The sequence below is a fragment of the Aspergillus terreus genome, genomic scaffold (genome assembly GCF_000149615.1).
Source record: "Aspergillus terreus NIH2624 scaffold_14 genomic scaffold, whole genome shotgun sequence".
Lineage (NCBI taxonomy): Eukaryota > Fungi > Ascomycota > Eurotiomycetes > Eurotiales > Aspergillaceae > Aspergillus > Aspergillus terreus.
Genome location: NT_165937.1, coordinates 677,282 through 696,952, shown reverse-complemented (window position 1 = coordinate 696,952; position 19,671 = coordinate 677,282). Strand labels below are relative to the sequence as shown.

Here is a 19,671-nt window from a genome sequence, read left to right as displayed (position 1 = left end):
CCTCGCCTGCTGCGCCATCGAAATGATGCAGGTCTCCATGCCGCGGTACGACCAGGACCGGCTGGGGATTATCTTCCGCGCGTCGCCGCGCCAGGCCGACGTGATGATCGTCGCTGGCACCGTGACGAACAAGATGGGCCCGGCGCTGCGCCAGTGCTATGACCAGATGCCGGATCCGAAGTGGGTGATTAGTATGGGCAGCTGTGCGAATGGCGGGGGGTACTATCATTATAGTTATAGTGTGGTCAGAGGGGTGGATCGCATTGTGCCGGTCGATGTATATGTGCCTGGTTGTCCGCCGACGCCGGAGGCGTTGCTGTATGGGGTGTTTCAGTTGCAGAAGAAGATGAGGCGGACCAAGGTTACTCGGATGTGGTATCGTCGGTAAGCTGTTGATATGGGAGTCTGATTCAAATCATACGGGTTTATTCTGCTCACGCGTGGTCTACATAAGCAAACTAAAACATACTGCTCTCCGACATCCCTACCAACAAGATTCAAAACAGCAACCCAACCAGTTTGACCTATTTACGCGCCTCGAGACTAGCTTTGATGGCTTGGGACAGTTAGCACAAGGATCAACCCGTATATGAATACACTTACCATCACACGATGTCTTCGCATCCCCAAATAGCATCCGCGTTCCGGGCATGTAGAACATCGGGTTGGGAACATCGGCTAACACCCGTTAGCAAGAACCTACATCTCCAAGCTAGCCACCTACCATATCCGCTGGACATTCCACGCTTCATAACAATCACCTCCTTGCTCTTCCAAGCCTGTAGAACTGGCATTCCGGAGATGGGCGAATCAGGCTCCAATGCGCTGGGGTTGACGGTGTCATTTGCCCCGATAACAAGGGTCACGTCCGTGTCAGCAAAGTCGTCGTTGATCTCGTCCATCTCAAGCACAACTAAACTGGTCAGTATTTCGTTGGCTCATATCAGTGGAAGACATACTGTCGTAAGGTACGGAGGCCTCGGCGAGGAGGACATTGCATTGTCCTGGCATTCTTCCAGCCACGGGGTGAATAGCGAAGCGCACATTGACGCCCCTGGCGCGGAGCATGTGGACAATTTCTGCGAGTGCGTATTGCGCTTTCGCGACAGCCATGCCGTATCCGACAACCTAGAGATGTTAATCATGTCTTTCCAACTGAGGGAGGACTCATACAATGATGACGTTCTCCGCATTAGACAATGCTTCTACGGTGTCGTCGACGGTCGTTTGGGTCACTTGTCCCTCAATCTTCTTGGCTTGTTGGGGAGCTGCGATTCCGCCAAAGAGTACGTTCGTGAGAGACCGGTTCATCGCAACACACTAAGATATGTTAGCCACGCTCACCTCTTCAGCAGACATGACGCACCATTATATACGACAGGATCGAACCGCTCACGCCAATCAGGGATCCCACACTGGTGAGCAGCGGATTGTTCAGCATAAGACCCTCTGCTACCAGCGCAAATCCTGAGTATGCGTTCAGGACGGTAATAACAACAGCTACTCTTATTAGCCATGGGCACGAGACTTCAACAGAGTAACAAGACGTACGCATATCGGCACCACCAATGGCCGCGGTGGTAGTATATCCTTTCAAGAAACTGAGTGCTGTGTTTGCTCCAAGACACGTCGCTGCAATAACCGGAGACGCTGGGCCCATTGTAATGAACGCTCCCATTGTCGCGATATTACTGCCCAGGAGAGTCGAGTTGATCAGGTGCCGACCGGGCAGGATAGTAGGTTTCGATGACATGCGACCTGCGAGTTTCATAAAGGCAACGATGGAACCGGTGAACGTGACACCGCCTATATCGGTCAGAGAATGGAGTCCTTGATACTTGTGGAGGGACGTACCGATAAGAACACCCAGATAGGCCGTCACCATATGCAAGGTGGAAATGTCAGAAATGTCGGCGATAACGCTGCCAATACTGGTAAGGACGGCCGCCAGTCCAACCACGGAGTGAAGAGCGGCAACAGTTTGAGGGAGGCCAGTAGGAGTAATACGACGTCCGATCAGGGCACCTGAATCGTATTAGAATCGCCCTCGCACACATGAAGACAACGTACCAATGAGACCGCCGGTTCCTGCAACAGCGGCGAATTGAGTCAACACTTCAGGGGAGAATCCGACAGCCGCAAGGGAGGCGAGAATTCCAGATGCTACTCCAAGAATTCCCAGAATGTTTCCTCGTCTAGCTGTTTGCTGGGATGCAAGTCCGGAGATTGAACCTGTAGGCTTAATTAGTGTTTAGGCCCTCCAGAGAGGATTGTCTACCCACCAATGCACAGAATGCTGCTGACTAGATAGCCAGCAGGTACCAAGCCCGCCATGCCCGTGCTAGCAGCAGCAATGAACCCTCCGCCGAAAACAGCCGCAGGTATAGCATAAAGCCATGGATATTCAGGAGGATCAGTGGGGCCTGCGTATAACTTAGTATGTAGGATCGCCAGAAAGGGGAAACTCTTACGTTTGAACATGTCCAGCATGCGCTTTGTGATCACGAATCCTCCCGATACGTTCATGAACGCGAGGAGCACCGAAGCCGCGCCTAGCATCTCCGGTATGGTAGTGGGCAGATACCCACCGCCCATAATGAAGAAGCCTCCAATACCGACCATTCCTGTGTCCCGTGAGCTAGTTTCACCATCGTGTGTCAAAAAGAAACTTACCAGAGATGGCGTTGGTAACACTCATCAAAGGGGAATGGAGTGCTGGAGCAACACCCCACACTGCGCGGTAGCCAACAAGACCAGCCAGACCGAAAGTCATCATGTTACCCATAAAGATAGGACCTGTGGCCTTGCCCAAAGCAAGGGCGGTGCCCATGCCACCAGTTACCAGCGCGACGTCGCGTGTAGCCTTTTGCCAAGGTGTAAGGGCCAATTCCGCCTGTTCCTTTGCCGGGGCTGCCGCCTCTACTTTGGGGGCAGGCGGGGGCGCCGGTCGAGGTGCAGGTGGCAGAATTTCTCCATTGAGGGTGACAATTGATCCACGGACGACTTCGTCGGAGAGGTCAACGCCGAAAGACTTCTCTTGCGGCGCCATTGACAGGAGGAACTTAGTGATGTTATTGGAATAGAGCGTCGATGATTGAGTTGGGAGTCGGGAAGGGAAGTCCGTGTATCCTGTACCGGTCAGGTTGATGACATGCGTCACAGCAAAGCAACTCACCAATGACCGTGACATCTTTGTACGTGGTCAACTGTCCCGGCACCGTGGCCTCGCAATTACCACCAGCCTCAGCGGCCAAGTCCACAACCACCGAGCCGGGTTTCATAGCAGCAAGCATCTACAATGGTGTTAGTAGTCAGTCAGGCTGGTGGCCGGCAGACTATAGGATAAACCGACCTCCTTGGTGATGAGCTTCGGTGCGGGCTTTCCAGGAATCAGAGCGGTTGTGATTATGATGTCCACTTCTCGGCACTGTTCCATAAAAAGTTTCATTTCCGCTTCAATGAATTCCTTGGACATCTCCTTGGCGTATCCGCCCTGGCCGGATCCATCTTCTTTGATATCGACTTCGATGAATTCAGCACCGAGAGACTGAACCTGTTCACGAACAGCGGGGCGGGTATCGAAACCACGGACAATCGCACCGAGACGACGAGCCTAGCGGATATTAGACGTGAGGGCTGAGGTGCTACTAGAGACCTACTGAAGCGATGGCACTTAATCCAGCAACACCAGCACCGATGACCAAAACCTTACTTGGGGGGATCTTTACTGTGATCAGTAGGAGCTCCATACTTTCGACTACGGGCAATTACCTTTCTACGCTATATGTTAGCCAGGTCTCAGTCTCGCACCGTTTCTTCACTTACCCAGCAGCAGTCACTTGACCCGTCAGAAAGCGACCAAAATGATTGGATGCCTCTAGGACAGCTTTGTACCCGGCAATATTGGCCATGGAACTGTATACAATCGTTATTATTAGATAATGCCATCAGAACGTGATAATACACATACCTAAGAGCGTCAAATGTCTGAGCACGGGATATTCTGGGGATCATGTCCATCGCGAATGTGGTGACACCGCGAGAAGCCAGCTTTTCCACGAGGGGTTTATTCTGCGCAGGGTAGAGGAACGAGATGACGGTGCTGCCTTGTTGAAGTGCAGCAATTTCGTTGATGGGTCCATCTTCCCGGGGACTGCGAACTTTCAAGATGACATTACTCTGAGACCAGATCGTAGCTTTATCGACTAAGGTTGCGCCGGCTTGTTCGTAAGCCCCATCGAGGAGCTGAGCTTCCTCACCAGCACCTCGTTCGACCAACACGCGGGCGAACCCTTTCTTGAGCAACAGGGCGACATTTTGCGGAGTTACCGCAACTCGACGCTCGTTAGGGAATGTCTCCCGAGGGACACCGACGGTCAGCGAGGAATACGGAGTGACCGGAACGGGCGGTGCAGCAGACGAGGTGCTCGCGTATCTCTTGACGAGCTGAAGCCATTTGGAGGCGGTGGGTGATGCATGACGGGGGCGTCGTTGGTGGTAGGGCAGTTGGGTGAGCTGAGTTACTATTCGCGCGAGTCACAAGGTTAGTGGCGTTACGGTCCAGGTACCCTCCCTACTTCGTACTCACCTGGGTGTTTCGAGGTCAGAAGCAAGCTCCCTGGGTGGATGCTGGCAACCGCTCGACACGGTCCCAGAGTCGACCGCAGGGACAGCGGCACACTCATGGTGTCGAGTTCTGAGGGGGTGAAGGCGACCGCGTTCAGGTCCGGACGCGACGGGTCATACCACTGAACCGACTACTTTCCGGGGACCAAACGACGGGATTCCCTCTGCATCACACAGATAGGATGGGGAGGAAGGAAAGAAACGAAGACCAAGTCACGAAGGAGGAGACACTAAAGGCTTAGGAGACAGACAAAGCGGACGAAGGTATCCGGGGATCCGTGAGGTATGGCGGCAGATCGGTTAAAGCGCTGATCTGGACCATCCCTGGCATTGGGTAAATATGACTGAATTGAGGGGGAGGAGGGAGACGCGGATAGATCCCTCCGTTCCAGCGGGGGATTGAAACCACAGGGATCAAAAGCGAAAACCATTGGAAGAGGCTGTTCTTCCACGAGTGACATCCGAGCCGATGGTTCCAATACATCGCCAATGCGGTTCACTCATGGATGAAACGTTGCCGCCGATGATGCGACCAAGAAATGAGGGGAAACCCGCGTGGGGGGAAGATCCATCGTGGGGAAATATGTCAGTCAGGTCAGATGCCAGTGATCTGAGCCTCTTGGCGGGAGGTCGGTGGCATGATTCCGTTAATCGGTCGTAGTCTCGAGTGGATTGTGCAGAGATGTGCGATGGGTTCAATGGTGATGCAACAACAATCTGGGGAAATCAGGTGATCTAGATAGCCTGAGGCCACGCATAGATACACGGATATGCCCATCGGCACATGTACCACATACCTCACATCCCACATGGAGGTGGACGATTGAATTTCAATCCGGTCTGCATCCAGCCTCCTTCACCTGCAGCTTTCGTGAACTCCTCCCTTGAACGTCGATCTGAGCGCCAGTCAGTTGACCGGGGAGCCACGCCAACTCCGATCTTCGGATGAAACGCCAGAAGTTGGAGTCTGTCTGCTCCGGAGTCGCCATTATCGAATTTCTTGATCTTTTCTCATTGGGGATGTGTGCTTCTGGGCTTGACGGTCGCGTGGGGAGGGACAGGATAGAGTACAGGTATGATGGTGGCACGTGATATCGAGTCTTTTCCTGCAGGCATTCAACCCTCGATAGTTACTTCGTACAACAACAATCTCTGCAGATCCACCTTGCAATCTCCCTTCCCTGTCTGCATCACACCATGATAACAACATCAACATCATGTCCTCGCACGGATCCAACATGGTCGGGTGTAATTGCACTCCACTCTGGATGTGGGCCCAGAACCACAGCGGATGATGTGACCAGCTCCATCTTGCTCTACCTACACCAAGAACAGGTATCTACCTGACAGCCTTCTACGAGAGAAGATGAGAAAAGACACCAGACGAGCGAGGACAATCGATCACCACTGACGACCACTCAATCTCCCACCTTCATCTCCGTCGACAAAAGAAACCATCTTGAATCCGGCTCGTCCACGGTCCGCTGCCAATTAAACTTGCGCCGGTCCCTGCGGCGATGTGACCCAGCCTTAGGTAAGAACGTCGACCTCACGGGCTTCGCTCAAGCCCCACGACGGCGACTCCCACCCGCCGACCATATTCCCTCTCATTGGAGCCTCTCACCACTTGGCTTTGGGTGGGCTAGCCTAGCTCCTGTCGCTGCGGACCAGACATCTCCGGTCAAGGTTAGACTACTATCGATCGACTTCATCAATCCCGTGCCGGAAGTTTCTTCTCTTCTCGTTGAGAGCAATTTCTTGCACAATCTCCTTTGGTCCCTGTAGCCAGCTCTTGGGGCCGCCAAAACCCGAATCGGGAAACGCGCGCTTCTAACTTTTTTTTCCGCGTTGGCTGTTGTCCTGTTCCATGGTGGGGTCATCCGGTACCTGGCAGCTATAGCGAGATCAAGAAAAATTCAACCCATTCGCAACACAGCGTTGCGTTTGTTTCTCTTCTTTCGGCCTCATTCGCGCAGTCGGTTCTCTACAAAGTACATCACAGTCAGCCATGGCACCGGCGCAGCACCAACACCCTGACCTGGTGGTCGATGACACTCATCCTGTCGAGGCCGAAGAGGAAAGAAGCCAGACCGAAGCTCAGGATGATGTAGCTCTGCTGGTTGGTTTCCCATCTTCATCTGGCGACACCGTGATAGGCTAACTGTGCAACAGAAAACGATGGGCTATAAGCCTGTCCTTCATCGGACGTACTCGTTGTTCGAAAATTTTGCTACCACTTTCGGTACGACTCAACCACTGACCATCGATGCATTTGGGCGATCTGAATTCTAATTTCCATTCGCAGCGGCTCTCTACTTCATCGGAGGTGTGCGCGTCACGTTCAGCACGGGTATTGCAGCGGGTGGAAACTTGGCCTACTGGTATGGTCAAATATCAGCCAAGACCCTAGTACTCTCTAACTGTGAACAGGACGAGTTACCTGGTGACGCTAGTCTTCACCTACATCACAGCCGCAGTAATTGCAGAAGTCTGTTCTGCATCTCCGTCCGCCGGATCGATCTACTTGTGGGCTGCCGAAGCTGGCGGTCCTCGGTTTGGTCGACTCCTGGGCTTCATTGTCGCTTGGTGGAGCACGACAGCATGGACCACCTTTTGTGCCAGTAACACTCAGGCGGCCGTCAACTACATGCTGTCGGTGAGCATCCCTCAGAACAACCTTCCGAACGACCCGACGCTAACACACGCTGCAGGAGCTGACGGTGTTCAATGTCGACTTTCCCACGGACACCTCTTCCGTCAAATTCCGTGCCGTCCAATGGATCTGTACAGAGATCCTCCTGGCCTTGGCCGCTCTTTTGAACTTCATGCCCCGTATGTTCACGGATCAGTAATACCACATCGGACAAGCATCTAACTCCCTACAGCGAAATACTTCCGTTGGGTCTTCTACTTCTCGTCGATGGTCGTCCTTCTGGACTTCTTCCTCAACATCATCTGGCTGCCGATCGGCGTCGCCAACACCTGGGGCTTCCGCACCGCCGAAGAAGCCTTCATGTCCACCTATAACGGGACCGGGGCCCCGGCGGGATGGAACTGGTGTCTGTCCTACCTTGCTACCGCGGGTATCCTGATCGGCTTTGACGCGTCCGGCCATGTAGCCGAGGAGACCAAGAACGCCTCCGTCACAGCCGCGCGTGGTATTTTCTGGAGTACGGTCGTGAGCGGCATCGGAGGGCTGGCAACGATCATCCTTTTCTTGTTCTGCGCGGTTTGTCCACCCACCTACCATCCGTGGTCGGCACTAACCTCTATAGCCCGACGCCGATACCCTGTTCTCGTTCGGCTCCCCCCAACCATTTGTCCCTCTCTACGCCGTGGTCCTGGGCAAGGGCGGCCACATCTTCATGAACATCATCTGCGTGGTCGCACTTTGGCTTGTACGTCCTATCCACCCATTAACAGTATCCCCTCTAACCGGCTCCAGAACACGGCAATCGCCATCGTCGCCGCATCCCGTCTCGTCTTCGCCGTCGCCCGCGATGGCGTCCTCCCCTTCTCCAGCTGGGTCTCCCGCGTCCACAACGGCCAGCCCCGCAACGCCGTCATCGTCGTCTGGACCGTCGCCGGCATCGTCACCTGCACCTTGCTCCCATCCGACGTCGCCTTCACGTCGTTGGTCTCGGCCGCGGGCGTGCCCAGCGCCGCGGCGTACGGACTGATCTGCCTTGGGCGGCTGCTCTGCACGCCCAAGCGGTTCCCCAAGCCGGCGTGGAGTCTCGGCAGGCTGAGCAAGCCGTTCCAGTTCATCGGGGTGTTTTGGAATGGCTGGGTCGTGGCTGTGCTCTTTTCCCCGTATGCGTTTCCTGTCACCGGGGCGAACCTGAACTGTAAGTTGCTCACTCTTTACTGGTATACAATAAAGGAATGCTAATTGATCAGACGCTCCGATCATCATGGCGGGAGTTACAATCTTCGCTCTGGTTTCGTACTTCGTCATGCCGGAGGAAGCATGGCTGCCGCGGAACCGCATCTCGCACTTTATCGACAGCAAAGGCGTGGTCACAGAGACCGTGGAGGAAGTCAACCAATCTCGCGGTGAGGGTGCCAGCTCATCGCGTTGATGTGGCAGAGGAGAGAGGCGTACGCTGCATTGTATATTACCTGCATTGTAAGATACCCGTCGGGTCAGTCAGCAGTTAGGATATCAAACACCGCCGGACAAAAGTTCCACACAATCCAATCCATTGCACCCAGCACAGCGCCTACACCCCAAACGGCGTAAGCCGCCACAGCTTCCGCTCTACCTCCAGCTCCACCTCATATTTACGCCCAAACGCACGCCAAAAGATCGCCTGCTGGATCGGCTTCCAATTCGACCCATACATTGCCTTAGCGAACTCCCAGTACTCAGGCTTGTACCCCGCACACTCCCAGTCGACAATGCCCGCCAACCTCCCCCCTCCACCATCAAATTCGTAGCATGCAAATCCGAATGTGTAAAATACGACGCATGGCTCCGCGGCGGCGACAGCCCATCCACTGCGTTGACGAAGGAGCAGGCCAAATGACTCACAAGGTGGTTGTTAAAATCGGCTTCGGTGTTGAATGGACCCCCGCGGCCATCCGGGATGCGGTGGTCGACCACGCGGCCGCCAACAGTGTCAGCGAACAAGTAGGGCGTATTGTTGGGGATCTTGCGGAGCTGGGCGACGCAGCGGGCGAGATCGTCAGCGAAGAGGTCCCGCTCCGCGTAGGACATGAGATGCGCGACTTCTGCTAGGTCCCGTCCACGGATGTGCGTCATGATCAGGTAGGTATTGTACTCGCCGAAATCGATGAGGCGGGGAGCGGGAATGCCGGTGTGGGTCTCAACTAGGCGAAGGGCATTTGGCTCGCTTTGCGGGCCCTGATGCACTCTTTGAGGACTAGGCCGAAGGGGAGGCGCTGGACGAAGAGAGATAGTGTACGTCCGTAGAGATACAGTCCGATCGGGCGAGGAAGAGATAGAACCGCATGCGTATACACAATGGTATGTAGCGCGAGAGACGGTAGGAGACGTTTCGGACCCACTGCGGGATCAGGCCTGGTTGTCGGTTAGTATGAAGACCGGTGGACGGACAGGTGCATATTGTACATACTTCTTTCTGGGCGCGGCCATCCTTTGGAGATTTTGTCCTCGATGGAGAACAGATGCAAGGCGGCTGCTAAGCGACAATGAGTCCTGAATAGAAACTCGTCTGGTAGGTAGGCTCAGGGTCGCATCTGGAGTCGATAGCTCGAACCGCTGCGATACGCCGTCGTACGGGGTTCTATCGCCGAAGAATAGACCTTCAGGCTCTTCGGGATACTGTTTTCTCAGGTAATACTACAGGAACAAGGTTAGTTACTGGGGCAGATGCATCGTATCTCGAAGATACTAGCCTTGTTGATATAGCTATTGTCGTGCTCGTTAACCGGGAGACGGCGCTCAACCTGAACTTGGGATAAAAGTCTGACATCCACGTGGCCTTGACGAAAGGCAGTGTGTATGCTGGGAGATAGACGCCATAAGTTTTGAAGAGACTGGTCGCTGTCGTCGCTCACTAGGTCTTTCAGGCGTGCAACATTTGGCGGGGTCAAGAACGCCTCTAATATCTCTACCAGGGAATCTTATAGTAGAGTTCATTAGTTATGTAGGGGTCTACCAATGGGGAGATTCACCTCTTGTTCAAGACCGCGCATCATGGATGGAGGAATGATATATGCTGCTTCCGCAGTTCCATGCACTTCGTTTCTGCGGATAGAGCAAGACTGGCCATCCCGACGACACAGCAACTCCTCTAGATGTCTTGGAACCGGATCGAAGCTTGATACTGCGTATCGTTAGCTATGAAGGGAACTTATGCTCTGGGGGGGGCTCTGCCTTTGAACACGAGGCGTCTGCAGTCTTCCTTGAATGCGCGTAACGCTGGTTCCACATCGCCGACCTGCGGGAGTTTCGATTCAAAAAGTTGACAGCAAGCTCTGGATCGATGGCTGCTTCAATGAAATGTTTCAGAAGCAGATGTTCGGTTGGGGAGAGGTTCGCTGCGGAGATGATCTCCAGCACAAGGGTAGAAGCATCCATGGGTCGAAGATACCAGACTACGAAACCAATCAGTGAACGGGGCTAGGGAGATAGGGAGGAGATGGTCTAATACGGCCACTCAATATGTAATTAGAAGCCGAAGAGCATGTTACAGGTTGGCAGCGACTGGGAAACTTTTCATTGAACGTACTAACGCCCTGTGTAGCTGGTACATGAAAGATCCCGTGACCAAACAAGGCCCTCGCCAACAACCGATTCCTGACGCGTAAAGGCTTGGGAATGTATACATACATCGATATCCAACAAGAGAACTGCTCCTGGCTATCTTTTATTATTCTAGCATATTCTGCAAGCCCTTACGTCCAAGGAAAACCATCTCTTACTACTCGGAGCCTCTAGTCGTATCTAGGAGACATGCAGCGCGACCCTGTTTCCTTCGATACAAATGGCCTTTACATTCTGGTCTCAGACATTGGTGCCGAATCACAGTTCCACTGGTGCTTTTACCTGGCTACAAGCGCAAAAGAAGGTCAAATATTCCACCTGATCAACAACGAGGACACAGGCCATACATGGCAGTACCAGACGAAGCCGAGCGAGGACGTTCCGTTGTCGATTACTCTGCTGGTCGGCCGCAAAATTGCCGTGATGCACCCAAATCTACATGGGCCTCTTGCTGAGAGGTTGGCTGCGGTGTCGACTACGCCACCAGTCACCTGCCGCCTGTGGCTCAAACGTGCTCTTTCTGACTTGGACGATGAAGGATATATCCAGCTCAAAGAAAGTGTCGACTGGATCGAAGAAGAGGCATTTATTGACGCTCTTGAAAACAAACCACGAGGACGGAGGACCGTACAAAATAGCGCAGGCAGTGTTGCATAAGTATTTATGTTGCCTGGAGGCTATCTTTTGTCTGTCTACGCTCAGACTAAGGACCAAGGCCATTGAGGAATCCATGTGCATAGTTTGTTTTATTTGGCATTTCAATCCGGATCGTTCTACTCAGATTGGGAGTTGTATGATTTCTGAGAGAAAGAAGGTGTGCTTAAAGGTGGTACATCTACGTGTGACGCTGTCCTTCCTCCTATCGACGCATGGGAGAGTATATGGCGTACCCCCTACCATGCCGTATTAGAGGATATTCAGTAGTAGTACATTCTAGCATGGCATATGTCATGGAGATCCGCAGTTCTTTCTACCGGTACAAAGTACCGTTTAGGATCTACCTAGTAGATATTGCTAAGAGGCAAGTATACCTACCTCAGTACTCCCAATAACGGGATTGGAAAAAAGAAAAGGCAAGGAAAGACCCCGACAATTCCGACAGCACCCATAAAGCTTTCTTTCCTTTGCCCTTCAGAGTCTGTATTTATGTATTTTATTAGGCAGTAGTGCTGACATTTTACTGGGGCTCTTGAGGCTAGTGGGGAATATGTCACTACAAGTATAGCCATCGATTCCACATCTTCTATCAATGGCTGTATATCCTCTGGAATAGTACTCCATATAACTACTCCATCCTATACATAGATAAATAACCAGACTATGCAAATTATCCAAAATATACCCCATAATTCCCTATTCTTAGGACAGTCTCCGAGACCATGACCTCATTGTCTCAGAGTGGTGGATCACCTCGGCATCTACATTCTGCCAACAACTCCGAAGAACCACCGTATATATAGACCTGTCGCATCCCACGAATCAACCTCTACATCGCATCAGATTAATTATAATCATCTAATAAACACATCAAAATCAATATGAAGCTCCTCCCCTTTGCCTCGCTTCTCGCTCTGGCCGCGGCCTCTCCCGCCGAGCGCCGTCAATCCTCCGACGCCTTCTCCCTCAACATCCGCTGGTCCAACAGCCCTCTGTCTGGACCGTTGAACGCCAACGGTGGCAGCTTCTGGACTGGCAAATCCACCTCTTCCTACTGCCCGGACACTGTCCCGCAATGCAAGACTGTCAACGGGACCTCTTTCACCGTGCAGGATGACAAGGTGTTCCTGAACGCCGTCGTCCCTGGCGGACAGCAGGGTGCGTTTTCCCCCTCCAAACTATCCTCCCTACCAATTCACCTGTGCCCGTCCACTAACAATGGAAATACAGTCTACGTCTCCCCCCAGGGCCAATTGACCTACACCCAGCCGCACAGCGCCTACATCCCGACCGGCTCCCTCACCAGCCTCGCCAGCTGGTCGGCCGCTAGCGGCGCCTCCTTCCTCAACCCGTTCCTGACCTTCTGGCTCTGCAACACTGAAGCCAACCCGAACGCTTGGAGCGTCTGGCTCGAGTACACCAATGGCACCACCGGCGCCATCACCAACAACGGATCCAACGGGTCCAATGCCTGCACGCGCATTGCCCTCGAGGCCAAGCCCTACAAGGGGGATGCGGCGTGGGAGTTTGCGTGATTGATTGATTGATTGATTGGAGTGTGTTTTGCTTTTTCGTATGCGATGCGATGCGATGCGATGCGATGCGATGCGATGCGGTCGGGTCGCGGTCGTCACTGTACATAATACATCCGTTTGCTTGTACGTAGTCTGCTCCGTCGGTCGGAGGGCGGCGCAAGTGTGGAGAGGCAGATGCATAAAAGGGCTGTTATGGACAGGGTTGTCGAGGCGTGGTTTCGCCGATGTGTTCATACTCCGTAAACCGGTAATGGGTTCTATGACGTGGTGAACTTTGTACTCCGTACCTATTCCTTATGGTCGTCTGTGCGTATTCTGGTGAAAATGAATAGGGGGGGCTACCGTGCCCCTGGACAACGCTGGAAAAGGAGAACGGTTGAATGAAATTGGTTCGACGCCAGACTTCCCCCTCCTCCCCCAGCCGAGATTAGGACGATTATAGATAGAACGGACCCCCGGGGCAACGTAGGTAGCCGGCGACTAACCAGCGATGCGCGATGCGACCTGAGACAAACCCGCAAGACCTGCAGCTTGTGCTAAAGGGAGGACCGGCGGCCCAATCAGCCGAGTCTCTTTACGGCCGACACGGATTGACTGATTGACCACGGGCATTCTTGGACCGAGTTAGTTCATCACGAGGTATGCAGATAAGCAACGGGCCGCCGGATCAGCGCATGACGGAGTCCTGTTGTGACACATTCCAAACCATCCTTCGGGGCTGCAGTCAGAGTGGCATACAGTGCTATTAGGGGGTAGCTTCGGGGATGACATGTTCCCTTTTTTTCTTACCCCCTCCCTTTCTGCTTAGACGGGAAATGGCGGGAAATGGTGTAGACGCATACGGGTACGTACTTGACTCTTGGCGTTCAACTGTCTCTAAAACAGCCCGGAGAAAGTCGAGAGTTCAGTTACGGCCAGAATCATGGCATACGCAACAGTGGTTTAGGTTTGAGCCTATTTCGATGACCAGAATTGTTCCGTGACCCAACAGGAATTTCCCACCCAATGACTGGATCCGGCACACGCCTCGCACCCACGGATTGCGCCTGGGAGGTGGTCCATGGCTCCGGGATGGTGGTGGTGGTGTGTTTGGTGGAGGGCGGCGCCGCGGCGGACAGGGATGTCGAATGGCTAGACGGGCTTCCAGACGGGGAGGGATCTGCTTGCCAATCCAGCTCATTTGGTTGAGGGCTGGGGGGAGTTGAGAAGCTTTGGCCCTGAGCGAAAGAGGGGCCTATGGGGACGGGATCATCCGTCCAGATTGGAGACCACCGCGGACATGGCTGGTGGCGAAGAATAATGCACTGAGATTAGGGTCCAACGGCGAGACAAAGAAACAAAGACAGGATCATAATCGATTGAGCGCACGCAAAGGAGTTGTATGCGGAGGGTACTCGGAGGTCGGATTTAACAGGGTCCAATCGTGGTAACGGCCACGCGAGATGCCCTACCGCGAGCCAACCGGCGCCCTTTCGAATCAGAAAGAAAGTTGATGGAGAGCTGCTTGGCATGCCTGATAGCCAGCATTAGTCCGGTTTCTGGCGCGAATCCTTTGAGACGCCGGTCCTTCGGCTCTCGAGGTGTCTCTGGGGGGTAGTTCTGGTGGAATTCACCGGTGACATGGGGGGTGGTCTACCTCGTGCGACATCCCTCCTCTCCGTCCATTATTATCCTCTTCTCCCACACTCTGGTCCCTCGTCCTTGGATCTGTTGGATCTCCAACCACACGGGAGCGAATCCACGAGATCCATTCCTCTTGGAATGAACGATGTGGACCGATGTGGAGAGGCCCAGTCTTCTGGCTTGGCCTGGTGGTGGTGCTGAGAGTTCCCAGATGGCCTTGCCAATTGGATGGAGATCCCCATGAGGTATTTTCATGCCGACAGAAGGTTTAAACTGGTCAGGACACTAGGAGATGCGTTAGCTCGAGAGCGATGATTAGGCGAAACAGCGAGTTGGGAGACCATGATCGGCCCTAGTGGATGATCCGGATTCACACGTACCAGGAGTACTCGAGGGCCTCATTCTGCCTCCCGGTCAGAGACTCTCGGGGCAGCGGACACCGAAAAGGAAGAAGTATAGGACGATCTGATGAGATCATTTACCATCGAGACCGTCCAAATCAAACCATATACTCCGTATACTCCGTAGAGAGAATTGAATGCGAGAAGAGATCGCAGACAATCAAATCCCGGCAGCCCCACCGGGTCCATCTCCATTTAAGTCATTCTTCCAACACGAGATCTACCACTTTACACTCTCCCTCTCCTTACTCTCTCTTTCTCTTTCTCTCTTCTTTCAATACCTCTCCTCTCCTCTCCTTACTGCCTATTTCCTCCTCTCCTTACTCTCCATGCCACAGTCCATGCTCTAACCGCGGACTCCACTCCTTCATGTCTCCCCCCCATTCTCTTCCTCCCGATCCCTTCCCCTCTCCGCCTCATGGAGATTCATACGGTGGTGTGTGCCCAGGTGAAACCGCCGGCCACGACGAATCAACCCGCTCAAGTGCCGCCTCCGCCCGCCCCTGAGAAGCGGAAACGGGTGCGGCGATGGCATCACCGCGGTTTCACCGGCTGTTCGACCTGTCGACGACGACATGTGCGCTGCGACGAAGCCTCGCCCTCCTGCAAAAATTGTACGCGATTAGGCCTCGAATGCGATGGGACGCAGGGTCGGATGACCTTCAAGGTCTACGGTCCACCCCCGCCGTCTTCGGAATCTTCTTCCGCGAAACGCCGCGATAAGAAATCCATATCGGGGCCCATCGATGCTCCGACCCCCATTGTCACTCATCATATCAAGCAGGAGACCGATGACGATGACAGTGCCTACGATGGGGTGGTCATCTCGCCGTCGACCGTATCCGAGTCCCGTCCGGTCAAATACCACTTCCAAGACCCCATCTCCCCCACCGAATTCATGTCCTCTTTAGATTGCCTGGACGGTCGCTACTACACTCACTTCATCGATCAAGTCTCCACCCTTCTTCTCATCTACGATAACTCCAGCAACATCAACCCTTTCCGAAGTTGCTTTCCCGACCTCGCTCACTCGTCCCCTTCCATGGCCAGCGCCATGCAGGCCCTGGGGGCCTTACACCTCGCCAACACTTCCACTGGGCACGACCGAAACGCACATTTTCAGCAGGCTATGAGCAAATATGGAGAGGTGGTCCGCACGTTTCGGACGCGATATACGGAACCCGACCGGCAGCTCCGGCTGACCGATTTTGCCACCTGCCTACTACTCTCACTATTCGAGGTGCGTTCACGACAGTCATGACGGCTGTGTACATCCATGCTAACAGACCCAGATGATGGACTCGCAAAACCACAACTGGACCATCCATCTCAAAGGCGCCCGCGAAATTTACCGCATCCTCTTCCTCCCTAACACCGACCCGGGCAAAGAAGCCCAGCGCCTCGCCGAACTCAACCATCCCCTCCGACCCTTCCTCGTCTCCCTCCTCTCCTATCTCGATGTTGCCGGCGCATGCGCTACCGGCGAAGGGACTGTGGTGGAAGGGAGCTACTGGAAAACACTCGGTGGCGGATGGGAGTACAATCTGGGCACCCCGAGCCTCTCGGCCGAATCGCCCGTGGACGCGCATCTCCTCGTCGAGCTGCGGCAGTGCTGGTCCGTCATGATGGAGATCCAGGCGGCGATCAGTGCGTTCGGCAAGGCCAAACACGCGGGATGGTTGACGTACGAGCAGCAGGACATCGTCTATCGGGATCTGCACCGGCGGCTGGTCGAGTGGCGACTGGAGGCCCCGCCCAGCCTCCAGGAATTGACCAGTCTCGATGACGAAAGTCTGCAGCAGTACAAGTACCCGGAGGTGCTGGAGTATGCCGGATGCATTGAGGCCTACGAAAAGGCCACCAATATCTTCCTACACAAGGTTGGGGCCGCCGATCGGCCGGACCGACAACCCCAGCAAGAGATCATGGATATGCTGGCGTCGCGCATTCTGTCATTGATCGGCAAACTGGCCAAAGATGTGGGTCAGTTGGCGGTGCTGTGGCCGCTGTTCACCGCGGGACGTGAGACCCGCGACGAGACGGAGCAGAAGTTCGTGCGGCAAACCATGACGGGACTCCAGCGGTTCGGGTTTAAGGTATGCTTACTTCATGGATGTGGTTTTGCTACCTGCTAACTTCACGCAGAACGTGGAAAAAGGTCTGGAGGAACTAGAAAAGGTCTGGTTCAAGCGACGCACGTTTCCTGAGGGCTGGATCGATCGAATGGACGACATTCGGTCATCGATTCTCCTCCCATGATGCTCACGTCAGCAGATGCGGTGAGCACCAGAACTGGGGTTCTTTTATTCTCTGTTGTTTAGCGCGGAAGGATCTTTTTTTCTTGTTCACCTTGATTTCCTACGATGGCGTTTGGACGGGTCAAGGATGCAGGGCTGGACCCGATACGATTCTGATATGCAAATAGTTATAATGCCGCTGCCTCTCGAGGACGGCCGTGGACGGCGGTGCTGGTCAACCCAGCCGCCATTGAACATACCCAAGATTGTATATTGGGCCGACCTTCCTTGAATTGGATAGATTACACAGACAAAAATGCGCCTTGAGCGAGCAGAAATAGAATGTCTACCGAAGCGATTCGTCTCGCTTGTAGCACCAACCCGTCATGTTACACCCGGCATGCAGCCAGATCCGGCGCTTGCCCTTGATTGATCGTCTTGTCCTCTGCCCCTCCAGTCCCTTCGTATTCATTCACCTCCACCATGGCCATGGACCACGATTGCGACGAACTGCCCAAGGAAAAGGCCGCCCTGGCCACCTTCTTCCAGCTCTGCGCCGAGAAGAACCTCCTCGGTCGACCAGACGGTCTGCAGGACGACGATGCGAACTTCGCCATCAACGACGAGACCACGCTGCTGTACTGCCCCTCCCGACCCCAATGCACACCCCAGCTAACATTGCCTGCTACCAAGTCGCTTCCTCCGAGCTCGCCGTCACGACCCAGCCGCCGCCCTCCAGCAATACGTTGAGGCCACCCACTTCCGCAAGGACAAACAAACCCTCGCCATCTACGACCGCATCCGCGTCGCGGACTTTGAAGCCGCCCGCGGCGTAGTCAGTATTTCCCCCCCATCGTCACCACCTCGTCTAACCAGACAATGTCCAAAGTACCCGCACTGGATCGGCCGCCGCACCAAAAGCGGCCTGCCCGTCTGTTTCGCACACGTCGGCAACATCACCAAGTCCAGCATTCAGGGCTGGAAGGATGTGCGGTATCTCGATCCGACGCCGTCAGACGACCCGTCGTCGTCCTCGGACGCAGAAAACCCCCCGCTCCGCAGCATCGATATCCTCCAGCTGGCGGCGTTGATGTTCGATCACCTCACGCGCGTCGCGATCCCACTCTGCGCAGCTGTCGACGACCGAAGAGAGAAAGATACTCCGCTCACAGGCTCGGTCATCCTCGCCGATGCGTCGACGCTGACCATGATGCAGGGGTTTGATCTGCGCGGGTTCGCGCGCGATGTCAGCGGGCTGCTATCGATGTGTTATCCGGAGATTATCGATAAGATTATCGTATGTTTCTTTTTGCTTTCCTTTTTCTTTCTCAATGTCGGCTGATGAAGAGATGTAGATCTGCCATTGTCCCGCGTACATGGGCGCGATCTGGAAGATCGTCAAAGGCTGGATTGACCCCGTCACCGCGACGAAGCTGGTGTTCTTGACCTCGGGTGAGGTTTATCCCATGCTGTCGGAGATTATACATGACGAGGACCTGCCGGTGCAGTTTGGTGGGAAGCTGGAGTTTGAGCATGGGATGTTGCCGGATCTGGATGAGAGTTTGCGGCGGGCGTTGGGGTGTGATGGGCTTGTGCCGGGACCGCTGAAGTGCGTGCATGATGAGCAGGGGAGGGTGAAGATTGTGGCTGTTGGGTGTGTGGATGGGCAGGTGAGGAATGAACATGTTGCGACGCTGGAGTAGGATACCTAGACATGTTTGCTTGGCTATCTATGGATGGTGACTAGAATAGATCTAGGTGATGCTGGAGTATCTTAAAGAGTCACGGTAATGCGTCTGCAGGTATGGACTTTTATACTTCAGAAACAGTGATACTATCATCTCTTATACGACATTCGTTGCAAGATTGTATAGTGCCCAGCAAAGTGCTCACTTTCCTTATCTGTTTTCACGATTGCCTGGTTATATATTCTAAAAAACAAATTAAAGCCAATCACGAGCATTGATGGTCTAGTGGTTATGATTGCCGCCTTCCATTTCCGGAAGGTTCAGCGGCAGAGCGGGGTTCGATTCCCCGTCAATGCATTTCTTTTTTAAATCTATCCACCGATCTATCTATATAACTAGCCTTTCTCTCTTTTTGTCGGAACGATGGTTATTGATAAGCCCTCTTTCTATCTATCTACCGTCCGTTAGTAATCGGATAAACGCTCCATAAGTAAGGGCTCGACTGACAGACAGTCCTAGCCAAAACCCAGCAAGAAAGTACTCCGTCTGTTTTAGCAAGGGCCAGTAGAACACAGTACAAGTCCCGCTCTTTCCCAGAAACCGGAGACGGGGTTCACACGGCAGACACGATTCCAAGCAATTGTCGGTCCT

The 19,671-nt window shown here is 53.9% G+C and overlaps 6 protein-coding genes and 1 non-coding gene across 7 annotated transcripts; 6 read left to right on the top strand and 1 right to left on the bottom strand.

Annotated features, from left to right (window-relative positions):
- Positions 1-524: 524 nt before the first annotated feature.
- On the bottom strand, positions 525-4,685 carry ATEG_09253 (putative nicotinamide nucleotide transhydrogenase; the record flags this gene model as incomplete). The annotated part of the gene is made up of 18 exons (XM_001217874.1): positions 525-556; positions 604-678; positions 725-913; positions 960-1,128; positions 1,174-1,320; positions 1,367-1,806; positions 1,855-2,025; positions 2,071-2,232; positions 2,283-2,423; positions 2,472-2,624; positions 2,674-3,129; positions 3,176-3,293; positions 3,353-3,613; positions 3,660-3,722; positions 3,772-3,775; positions 3,826-3,915; positions 3,971-4,523; positions 4,589-4,685. The coding sequence occupies 18 exons, from the start codon at positions 4,683-4,685 to the stop codon at positions 525-527; spliced, it is 3,321 nt and encodes a 1,106-aa protein (XP_001217875.1).
- A 1,949-nt stretch (positions 4,686-6,634) lies between these two features.
- On the top strand, positions 6,635-8,708 carry ATEG_09252 (putative amino acid permease; the record flags this gene model as incomplete). The annotated part of the gene is made up of 8 exons (XM_001217873.1): positions 6,635-6,745; positions 6,799-6,868; positions 6,932-7,007; positions 7,057-7,282; positions 7,338-7,458; positions 7,512-7,855; positions 8,072-8,474; positions 8,527-8,708. 8 exons carry the CDS (start codon positions 6,635-6,637, stop codon positions 8,706-8,708), a joined length of 1,533 nt encoding a protein of 510 aa, XP_001217874.1.
- Positions 8,709-11,068: 2,360 nt separating this feature from the next.
- ATEG_09251 (uncharacterized protein) lies at positions 11,069-11,536 on the top strand (the record flags this gene model as incomplete). The annotated part of the gene is made up of 1 exon (XM_001217872.1): positions 11,069-11,536. One exon carries the CDS (start codon positions 11,069-11,071, stop codon positions 11,534-11,536), a length of 468 nt encoding a protein of 155 aa, XP_001217873.1.
- Positions 11,537-12,417: 881 nt separating this feature from the next.
- On the top strand, positions 12,418-13,071 carry ATEG_09250 (uncharacterized protein; the record flags this gene model as incomplete). The annotated part of the gene is made up of 2 exons (XM_001217871.1): positions 12,418-12,694; positions 12,767-13,071. The coding sequence occupies 2 exons, from the start codon at positions 12,418-12,420 to the stop codon at positions 13,069-13,071; spliced, it is 582 nt and encodes a 193-aa protein (XP_001217872.1).
- A 2,442-nt stretch (positions 13,072-15,513) lies between these two features.
- On the top strand, positions 15,514-17,268 carry ATEG_09249 (Zn(II)2Cys6 transcription factor; the record flags this gene model as incomplete). Its single annotated transcript, XM_001217870.1, has 3 exons — positions 15,514-16,335; positions 16,388-17,145; positions 17,241-17,268. The coding sequence occupies 3 exons, from the start codon at positions 15,514-15,516 to the stop codon at positions 17,266-17,268; spliced, it is 1,608 nt and encodes a 535-aa protein (XP_001217871.1).
- A 547-nt stretch (positions 17,269-17,815) lies between these two features.
- Positions 17,816-19,035, top strand: ATEG_09248 (SEC14 family lipid-binding protein; the record flags this gene model as incomplete). The annotated part of the gene is made up of 3 exons (XM_001217869.1): positions 17,816-17,970; positions 18,026-18,629; positions 18,688-19,035. 3 exons carry the CDS (start codon positions 17,816-17,818, stop codon positions 19,033-19,035), a joined length of 1,107 nt encoding a protein of 368 aa, XP_001217870.1.
- Positions 19,036-19,291: 256 nt separating this feature from the next.
- Positions 19,292-19,377, top strand: ATEG_10415. Its single transcript has one exon. It is a non-coding gene; the product is annotated as a tRNA-Gly (tRNA).
- The last annotated feature ends 294 nt before the right edge of the window (positions 19,378-19,671 follow it).